The 10,724-nt window shown below is 42.8% G+C and overlaps 2 protein-coding genes across 2 annotated transcripts; one reads left to right on the forward strand and one right to left on the reverse strand.

The window, feature by feature from the left end:
• Positions 1–2,714: 2,714 nt before the first annotated feature.
• EAH_00055180 (hypothetical protein, conserved) lies at positions 2,715–5,450 on the forward strand (the record flags this gene model as incomplete). Its single annotated transcript, XM_013393892.1, has 2 exons — positions 2,715–3,186; positions 3,625–5,450. 2 exons carry the CDS (start codon positions 2,715–2,717, stop codon positions 5,448–5,450), a joined length of 2,298 nt encoding a protein of 765 aa, XP_013249346.1.
• Positions 5,451–8,783: 3,333 nt separating this feature from the next.
• EAH_00055190 (hypothetical protein, conserved) lies at positions 8,784–10,265 on the reverse strand (the record flags this gene model as incomplete). The annotated part of the gene is made up of 4 exons (XM_013393893.1): positions 8,784–9,031; positions 9,340–9,469; positions 9,723–9,850; positions 10,172–10,265. The coding sequence occupies 4 exons, from the start codon at positions 10,263–10,265 to the stop codon at positions 8,784–8,786; spliced, it is 600 nt and encodes a 199-aa protein (XP_013249347.1).
• Between the last annotated feature and the right edge of the window lie 459 nt (positions 10,266–10,724).

The raw sequence follows: 10,724 nt of genomic DNA on the forward strand, positions 1-10,724 counted from the left end.
ATATATATATATATATAGATATTTATATGTATATATATATATGTATATCTATATATATATGTTAATGATAAAAAGATTACACATAATATATTGCATGCAGATTTCCTTGTAGGTATGAATATGCATATCTATCTATAAATATAAATATGTTTATAGATATATAAATATATAAATTTAAGTATATATATAAATATAAATATATATACATAATATATGTACATATATATATATATATATATTTATGCAAGGTATGCATAGGCATTACGCTGTATATATAAAGATGTGCTAATAGCTATATGGATATAAATAGAAAGACATAATTAAATAAATAAATAGCAAATAACAAATAGATAAAAATATAAATAAAGATACAAAGATATACAGAAGATAATTAGCAACAGAAGAGTGTAGCTCTTCTTTTTTTTTTCTTCATTCAAACCCTCACAACTTTGTCTCCGTGAAGGAGAAAAAACTGTAAACCCTAAACCCTAAACCCTAAACCCTTACAGGGGTAATGGCTGGGGTGCTTTGTCTCCTTAAAGGAGACAAGACCCCAAACAAAAGCTTCCTAGGGTTTAGGGTTTAGGTTCAGCGCTCGTTTTAAGGGTTTAGGGTTTAGGGTTTGCCTTCTGCAGCGTTGAGGAGACAACAGAGACTGCTGCTGCTGTCTTTATTATTATTATTATTATTATTATTTATAGTATTTCTATTGCTATTTATATTGTTGTTGTTTATATTATTACTCTTATTATTATATTATTACGAATATTATTATTATATTACCGTTCGTCTTAATTATTATTTCTATTAATATTATTATATTTCTATTACTCTTTATTATTATTTTTTAAATTAGTTATTACTAATAAATATTATTTTTATTGCTCTTATTTATCATTCTCATTTGTTATTATATATTATTATTACTACAATTTGAACATAAACTTTATTATATTTATTTTATTTATATCTATCGAGCGCCAGTATATACTTCCTATTATTTTTTTATTTGTTTGCGGTGTATACTCTTTCCTAAATGCTGACTTATTAAATAGATTTATATAAAGGCGCTGCTGCTGCACCAGTGCATCTGCTGCAGCTGCAGCAGCAGCTGCAGCTGCAGCAGATGTACTGGAACTCAGCAGCTGCTGCCGCAGCTGCTGAGTTGCTGTATAAGCTACCATAGTTGGTGCTGAAGGTTTGCTGCTGCTGCTACTGCTACTGGTGCTGTTGCTGTTGCTGCTGCTGTTGCTTGCTATTGCTGTTGCTGCTTCTGCTGGTGTTGCTGTTGCTTCTTTTGCTGTAGCTGCTGTTTCTTTTGTTGTTGCTGCTGCTACTTCTTGTGTTGTTGCTGCTGTAGCAGCAGCAGCAGCAGCAGCAGCAACGGCAGCAGCAGCAAAGAAAGACTGTGGCACGGTTCTCCGGAGCAGCGTATGCCCCATCCAGCAGCAAACACCTTCTCCCCACAGTAACAGCAGCAGCAGCAACAACATCAAAAGCAGCAGCAGCAACAGCAGCAGCAACAACAGCAGCTGCAGAAGCAACAATTGGATCTTACAGTGCACGGAGTTAGTGTAGCTGCACATACACCGCAAACAACAAATCTAGCTAAGCTTTTCTCCGCTTTTTCTCGAGAAAGAAATTATATTATATATAATTTATATAATATATTTAACAAATATTAAAAGAAAAGCAAAAGAAGGAAAAGAGAAGAAAAAGCAACAACATCAGCTGCGGGCCTCAGCAAACCGAGCAGCAGCAGGAGCAGCAGCAGCAGCAGGAGCAGCAGCAGCAGCAGCAGCAACAGCGGCAGAAAGATTAGTCTCCTCGACTATTTATTTGTTTTATTTGCTTTTTCTTGTTTTTATCTTCTTCTTTATTTCTTTCTGTTGCAAGTCGTGTGTATATACCCTCTGCATGCACTACAGCACGGACAGGATTTCGTAAGGAGCCCATCGATCTGCTGCTGCTGCTGCTGCTGCTGCTGCTGCGCCTGTAGGTTCTTTCTATGCACTTATTGCTTGCGTCTTTCCTGTCTGTCTCTCTTATAGGCTGGGTCTAACCGAACATAAGATTTTTATATAATTATTCAAGAGAAGCAGCATATAGGAGGTGAGAGCTTTTCTCTTTACTTTTGTGTTGTCTCAGCAGCAGCAGCAGCTGCTGCTGCTGCTGCTGCTGCCGCTGCTGCTGACTGTTGCAGCAGCTGCTGCTTTTTGCTGGTAGCTTTTCTTGCTTCTACTGTTCCTGCTAGGGCGCTGCTCTCTGTCTCTTTCTGTCTTCTTCTGTCTCTTTTTATCTCTCTCCTCTTCATCTGTTATACTCTCTGCTGCTGCAGCTCCCCTCTATCTTCTTCCCAGCAGCAGCAGCAGCAGCAGCAGCAGCAGCAGCAGCTGCAGCAGCTGCAGCAGGAGAGGATGTTGCGTTTTTCTTCGAGCGTTTATTATTTTTGCTTTCTTTTTTTTTCTATTGGGTTGCCTCTGAGGCTTCAGCAGCAGCAGCGGCAGCAGCAGCAGCAGCATCATTTGCTGCTATTGGTGTTGCTGTTGCTGCTGCTACTTGGGGGTGGAGACCGTGGGTATAATTTATATGGGGGCCCCCTTGGGGCCCCCAATATGGGGCCCCCCTCCTCCTCGTGTTTGGGGGTTTGTGGGGTGTGGGGTCTGGAGCGGGATCGTGTTGCAGCGCCGTCTCCCCGCGCCCGGCTGGAGGAGATGGTTGTGGGAACTACTTTAGGAGATTCAAGTTCAACATTACTTGGGGATAGTTGGGGTGTCTCCGGAGACAGCCAAGTTGTGAAGGTGAAGGATTTAAGCCCTGCTGATAGGTTTAGACGGATTATAGAAGAAGAGCAGCGTTTGTTTGAAGCAGAAGGAGGTGATGTTTCTTTAGAGCCTCCTGCTGCTGCTGCTGGTGCTGCTGCTTCATCGTCTTCTGCAGCAGAAGCAGCAGGTGCGCATTCTTCTTCTGCTGGAGTTCTGCTCTACCCTGTACAAACACCCCATCGGCGTCGCCCCTCTAGGAGAACTTCTGCTGCAGCAAAAGCAGCAGTAGGGCTGCTGCCGTCTGCCTTTCTCTTCTCTCAAGTTATGGCGGGGGCGAGGATGAAGGAGAAAGTTTTAGATGGGACCTCTTTCAGAGGATTTGATTTGCCGGACGGACTCCCAGATTCACCTAATTCACTCAGTAAGCCCACCAACTCCTGCTGCTGGTGCTGCTGCTGCTGGTGCTGCTGCTGCTGGTGCTGCTGCTGCTGGTGCTGCTGGTTCCGTTTGCTGTTGCTGCTGCTGCTGTTGCTGTTGCTAATGCTGTTGCTGTTGCTGCTGTTGCTGTTGCTAATGCTGTTGCTGGTGCTGGTGCTGTTGCTGGTACTGCTGCTGCTGCTGCTGTTGCTGTTGCTGTTGCTGTTGTTGCTGCTTGTGCTGTTTGTTGGTTTCTGTCTCCTCTTTGTCGTTATCCCTTAACCGTCTCCTTTTTGTTTATTTTTATTTTCCTTCTGATATATATATATATTTATGTATGATATATATATATTTATGTATAATATATATATATATATTTATGTATGTATATGCATATTATCTACTGCTTGTTGTTGTTTGTGTGTCTGTCTCTTCTTCACAGCAACAGACGGCTTTGAGTCTCCTCTGTTCCCTGGGTCTCCAACAACAGTAAAGTCAGCATTATCAGCAGCATCAATAGCAGGGTCAGGAGCAGCAACAGCAACAGGCATGGACGTGTATGAAGAAGAAGACAGACTGAACAAGTGGAAGCACGCATTGACTTCAAAGCCTGCAATTGCAGCTTCGGGTGTACTTGCAGCTGCTGGGGGTTTATACCTTTTACGATATTTGCTGCAGCAATGGCGGCGGCGGCGACATCGCAGCAGCAGCAGCAGCAGCAGCAGCAGCAGAGGTGTGCTGTCTGCGCAGACAGCTCGATGGGACTTAGAAAGGTGTTTGCTTATTATTGATATCCAAGGATCTCAAGAAGAAGGTCTTATAAGAGGGAGATATGCGCCGGGCTCAGCAGCAGTACGTGTAGATCTGCATAGACAGAGCGCTGTCTTATCTTATTTTGTCTACCCTTCTGTCTTAACGTCTCCGTTTAGGGGGTTGTTAAGAAAGAAAGAGAAAATAGAGGAAGTGCTTTATCTACCTACAGACTTCTGCTATGTTTCGGCTGCTGGAGCTGCTGCTGGAGCTGTTGCTGCTGCTGCTGATACTGCTCCTGCTGCTGCTGCTGATACTGCTGCTGCTCCTCATGCAGAGTACTCCAGCAGCAACAATAATAATAATAGCAGGAACAGCAGCAAAGGAAAGAGCAGCAAGAGCAAAGACAGCAAGAACGCCAGCAGCAGCACCAAGGGAACCAGCTCCAGCACCCACAGCAACAGCAGCAGCAACGTGAAGAGCAGCAGCAGCAGCAGCAGCAGCAGCAGCAGCAGCAGCAGCGGGAAAAGTTACCTGAGGGAATATGAGAAGAAGAGCTCGTTTGGGCGTAGGCGTACTGTTGCAGTTGTTGTGCAGGCAGAGAGATCAAGAGGGTTAGAATTGTTAGCAGCAGCAAAGGGGGCAGCAGCAGCAGCAGCAGCAGCTGGACATCCTCCTGCAGATCTAGCAGATGCATTGCTTATGAAACACATAGGTGCAGCAGCACCACCAGTAGAGCTCGAGACGACCCCGCATCCTGCTGCTGCTGCAGCTGCAGCTGGCGGCGGTGGGGACACAGATCCGGGTGAAGCAGCAGCAGCAGCAGCAGCAGCAGCAGTAGCAGCACTGGAAGAAAAAACAGAGATAGGCAAAGGGTGCGGAGGCGCTACCTTAACTGCAGAAGCTGTCTCTGTTTCTTATAGCGGAACTACTTGCTGCGTGCATGCAGCAGTTGAGCATTTAGGGGGAGTTAATGTATTTGCTGATGTTGCAGCACAGGCGTTAGTTATTGCTGCTGCTGAAGACACCCCAGCAGCAGCAGCAGCAGCAGCAGCAGCAGCAACAACACCAGCAGCAGCCGCAGCGTTGGGACCGGAGTGCCGCATCTTGCTGCCAAGACACTGCTATTTAGCAGCAGCAGCAGATGCATATTTTTCTTCGTCTTTGTTTACTTTAAATATACACGAGGAGACAGAAGAAGATCTATTACGGGGTGGAGACAAACAAGCTATTAGCAGCGCTGCTGCTGAGGGGGCGGTAGTTCCTGCTGACGCAGCAGCAGCAGCAGCAGCAGCAACAGCAACCGCAGCAGCAGCAGCAGCTGAAGGGATTAGTATAAAATCAAGTGAGAGGGAATGGAGAGGGAGAGACAGCAGCAAAGGAGACAGCAGCAAAGGAGACAGCAGCAAAACAGCAAACAAGACGTATCAGCATGTTGAGGTTCGCTTCAGGCCTCTCCCTAGACCGAAGTTAAATGTTTCTCTAGGTATGCAGGAGCCACGGCACCTGCGCAATTAATGCTGCTGCTGCTGCTGCTGCAGCTGCAGCAGCTGCTGCTGCAGGAGGACAAGACAGCGCACTGGCAGCGTTGAGGGTTTTGGTGTCTCCTGAGTCCTCCTGAATTTTATTTTTTTGTGTTATTCCGCTCTGTGTCTTATCGTCCGTTTGTTTATAACCCAAGGAGGCTCTAGCTGCAGCAGCAGCAGCAGCAGGAGCAGCAGCAGCAGGAGCAGCTGCTACTGCCTTGCCTGTACACTTGAGGATGCGAAGCCCACCATCAGCATCGGCGTTGGAGTGGTGTATGTCGCAGCAGCAGCAGCAGCTGCTGCTGCTGCTGTTGCTGCAGCAATATGTCTCTATTTTGCTGCTGTTGTTTAGATCAGCAGCATGCAGGGGTTTGTTATTCATGCAGTTACGGTTTCTTTATGATGTTCTTTATGTATGATGTTCTGTCTGTCTCCTGTCTGTGAATGAAAAGACGAAAGGAGACAGGAGAGGAGCAAGAGCAGAGTTTGCTTGCAGCAGAGACAAAGACATAGAGATGTATGTGTTGTAGAGAGAGAGAAGTACTGCTCTCTCTGCAATAATAGTAATAATAATAAAAATTAATTTGCTCTCAGTGTATGTACATACAGTAGAAGACGCATTCTTATTACTTTAAATAGGGCTGTCTTTGCTAAAGAATAATAGCAGCAAGAAACATCTGCTGCTTGATGTGTATATTCACCGAATGAGGTGTATATATACACCCCACACCCCACACCCCACACCTGTCGGGGTGTACAGAGACACCCCAGGGGACATTATAGAAGATGCTTAAGGCATTGTTTTGCAGCTCCTTTTATTATTTAAATATATTTAGTATTAAATATTTATTTTCCTTCCCTAATACAGGGAAAAGGGGTGTTGATGCATGCATGCATGCATGCATGCATGCATACATACCCTTCTTTTTCGTTATCACTGCAAGGCAACAAATTTTAATCGTTCTTTGCTGCTGAACCTCTCTTTTTCATTTATATATATATTTTATTTATATTCATCTAGAGCGTCTATGTGTATATATATATACATATATACATATATATATATATATATATGCATCTACATTATATATATACAATTATATTAACATAGATAAAGCAGGTGAATAGGTGGATTGATATACATTCATATTATATATATTAAATAAAACTATACAGATAAATAGATAAGGAGATAGATAGACAGGAAGATATCCATACATATTATATATATAATATACTGTATATATAACATATATATAAAATAATAATAAATATAAAATAATAATTAATGCTACGAATATACACTGGTAAAGGATTAGAAGAAAAACGTTCAGCCGTTTATATTTTGTTTCTCCTTGGTTTATATTTATAAATAAATAAAATATTATTAATTAACTAATTTTATATAATATATATATTATTAGTGCGTGTTATTAGGTACGACTAATAATATAGTAGCATATAATAACAAGAAGCATTTTATTAATAAAACAGCAAATAAATAAATATAAAAAATATTATTTTAAAGCAGAAACGAAGAACAACAGCAAATAAATATTTAAATTTATAATCAACAGCAAACCCTAAACCCTAAACCCTAAACCCTAAACCCTAACCATCAATCCCAAACTATATGAAGGTAAAGCAGCAAATGCATAAGAAAGCAGCAGCAGCAGGTAAAGTCTCGTTAATAACAACAAATATATTTTTTCTTTTTTCTTTGTGAGTCTATACTTCATACTTAGCTGTTTTAATGTAAAAATAATTTGTAATAATACTAAGAAGGAGTAATATTAGCAGTTAGTAATAGTAATACAATAACAAACAGTAGAAAAAGATTAATTATTATAGTAATAATAATAATAATAGCAAATGTTATCCTTGTTCTATTGGATATAAGAAGCTAATAGTATTTTTATATTTTCTTCTACTTCTATTTGTAATAAAACATATTTTCTTTTAATTTATTATTTAAATAATAATACTAACGGAAGTAACACCACTACTACCATTACTAATAAATAATAATAATAAATAATAATAATAATACTACTAATAATAATAATAATACTAATACTAGTAATAATAATAATAATAACGAAGATAAGAATAATACTACCAGCAAATAATAAATAATAAGACTAATCGTACTAAGTATAATAATAATAATAATAATAATTAATAGTAGCAATAGTAATAAAAACAAAGATAATAATAACAATAAAGATATTAATAAAGCCACTGTAAACAACAACAAGGCGTTTATAATGAATTGTTAAAGCGGGGCTTCCGCAGCAACACCGCAAGAGAGCAGAAAAGAGAGACAACATAATAAGTGCTGTCTCTCTTTCTTTCTTTATACCCTTTCTTTAATCAAACATCACCCCCGCGTCCCTGTTTGCATGCATGCATGCATGCATAGCATACACGTATTCATGCATGCATGCATTGCACACATTTCGCATGCAATCATCCACGCATCGATTTCTGCATGCATGCATGCATTTATTATATCCGCATGCATGCATGCATGGATGCATGCGTGCATGCATGCAAGGGTGTTGTTGTTTGGTGAGGCAGCAGGTGATGAGATCCCTCTGCAGCCAGCATTAGAAGCTGAGTAACAGCCCCATTCCCAACAGCAAGAAAAAGATATGTTTTTTTTCTTTCTTCTTCTTAAAGTAAAACAAAACTCACAAGACCCCCCGACATAACTACAAAATGCAATCAAACACGCACACACTTCGTCGCCCCTTGCTGCTCTTCGTGCTGCAGCAGCAGCAGCAGAAGTAGTAGCAGCCGCTGCTATTGCTGCAGCAACTGCAGCAGCAGCAGAAGTAGTAGCAGCCGCTGCTATTGCTGCAGCAACTGCAGCAGTAGTTGCTACTGCTGGAGCAGCAGCAGTCGCCGCTACTACTGTAGCGTAGCAGCAGCAGCAACAGTAGCTGCTACAGCTGCAGCAGTAGCAGCCGCTGTTATTACTGCAGCAGCAGCAACAGTAGCTGCTATTGCTGCAGCAGCAGCAGGGTAACGTTTTCTGCTGCGCCCGTTAACATGCATTATTGCTTTCTCTCAGCAGCAGCATCTGGCGCTGCATCTCTATGCATGCAAGTGCATCTCCTCCGTGCATGCATAAATGGATGCATGCGTGCATTAATGTATGCATGCATGCATTTAGAAGCGAGCAGGGCCTAAAGGCATAATCCCCTTGGGGCCCCCCAGGCGGGCATAGGGCCCCCCACCCTAAAGGCCCCCCATCTGAGTTAAACGCATGCATGGATGCATAGATGCATGCATGCATGCATAGATGCATGCATGCATGCAATTAGAAGCGAGCAGGGCCTAAAGGCATGCCATTGGGGCCCCCAGGGCGCGAATAGGGGCCCCCCCTGAAGCCCCCTCCTCTGGGCCCTCCTCCCCTGGATCCCCACCTACCCCCACCTCCACTGTCTCCTCCATACCCCACAAGGGCTTCTAATTCAGGCGGGACAGTTTGATTCGCTTCTTTTAAAACTCTCACCAAGTCTCGCGCAAGACGCTGCTTGTCTGTTGTAAAGAATGTGTAAGCATTCCCTGTACCCAACAGCAGCAGATACAGCAGCAGCAGCAGATACAGCAGCAGCAACAGATACAGCAGCAGCAAACCAATCAATAGAATAAACAGGTCAGGCGACAAATCGAAACGAGAGAAATCCTCCTCATATATATATATATGCAGAGCAACAAAGAGACACAGAGAGCGACGAAGAGACGGAGAGATAGAGGCAGAGAGAGAGATAGATAGATAGATAGAGAGATAGAGAGAGATAGATAGAGATAGAGAGAGACAGAGAGACAGCAAGAAAATAAGCGACAACAAACAACAAAGAAGGGCTACTAACCCTTTGCTCCAGCTCTTCCTGTACGACCAATGCGGTGTACGTAGTCTTCGATTTGATTTGGCATATCAAAATTAATAACATGCCGAATGTCTTTCACGTCCAAACCGCGAGAAGCCACGTCCGTCGCAACCTATATAAAGCAGCAGCAACAGCAGCAGCAGCAGCAGCAGCAAGTTAAGCAGCAGCAGCAGAACAAGAAGCAGCAGCAGCAGTAGCAAGAGCAGCAGCACCAGCAAAACCAACAGCTGCAGCAGCACAAGCAGCAGCAGAACGAACACCAAAACCAGCAGCAGCAGAACGAGCAACAGCAGCAGCAGAACGAACAGCAGCAGCAGCAGCAGCAGAACGAGCAGCAGCAGCAGAACGAGATTGAGTTAGCTTACCATGATAGGGTTTCTACCTTGTTTGAATTCGTCTAAGACCCACGTTCTTTCTTCTTGCTTTTTGTCTCCGTGCAGAGACAGCGCAGGCCAGCCCTCCATTCGCAGGTCGCGAGTTAAGTTATCAGCACCTGCAAATAAATAAATATAAAATAAATAAAATTAATTAATTTATTGAAACAAGGAATACAAAACAATAAGAAGAAGAAGACTAAGAAGAAGAAAAGAAAGAATAGCAGCACCATCAACAAGCAAAGCAATTAAAACAACACAAAAAGCAGCAACAAACAGCAGCAAACAGCGTGATGAGAGGATTAAAGCAGCAACAAGGCAGCAGCAACACCAGCAGCTCTCCGCAAGGAGCGCATGCAGCAGCAGCAGCAGCAACAGCAGCGCATGCAGCAGCAGCAGCAACAGCAGCGCATGCAGCAGCAGCAGCAAATGTCTCGAACCTCTTTTGGTCTCAGCGAAGACTAAAATCTTCGAGCCATCCATAATACGTCGCAACAACGACATCAGCTGTCCCCTCTTTTCATACTCCTGCATGCATGCATGCATGTATGTATGCACAGCAAAGCCCCAAAATGAATGCAAGAACTAGGGAATAATAAAATAACCCTAACGCTACACCCATAAACCCTAAACCCTAAACCCTAAACCCTTGAACCGTCCACGCACGCTCCTAGCCCACGCAACCAACTTAATATACAATACATATATACACAAACGCATGCAAAAAGGAGCAAACACAAAACATGCATGCATGCATGCATGCAGCAAATGAATGGGAAGAAGGAAGCCTCCAAGTAAAAAAGAAGCAGCGCCACCCAACGGCACTCAAAAGGAATACAACAAAAAATATAAAGACGAACAAACCAACACGAAATGCAGCAGAAAAGAGACGCCAAATAAAACCAAAAAAGATAAAAGACACGCAGAAGACACCACAAGATATGCATGCATCCAGCCCCAAACCAATCAACATGCATGCGCCCCGCCCGCCCA

The sequence above is a fragment of the Eimeria acervulina genome, genomic scaffold (genome assembly GCF_000499425.1).
Source record: "Eimeria acervulina Houghton genomic scaffold, Eah_scaff1084, whole genome shotgun sequence".
Classification (NCBI taxonomy): domain Eukaryota; phylum Apicomplexa; class Conoidasida; order Eucoccidiorida; family Eimeriidae; genus Eimeria; species Eimeria acervulina.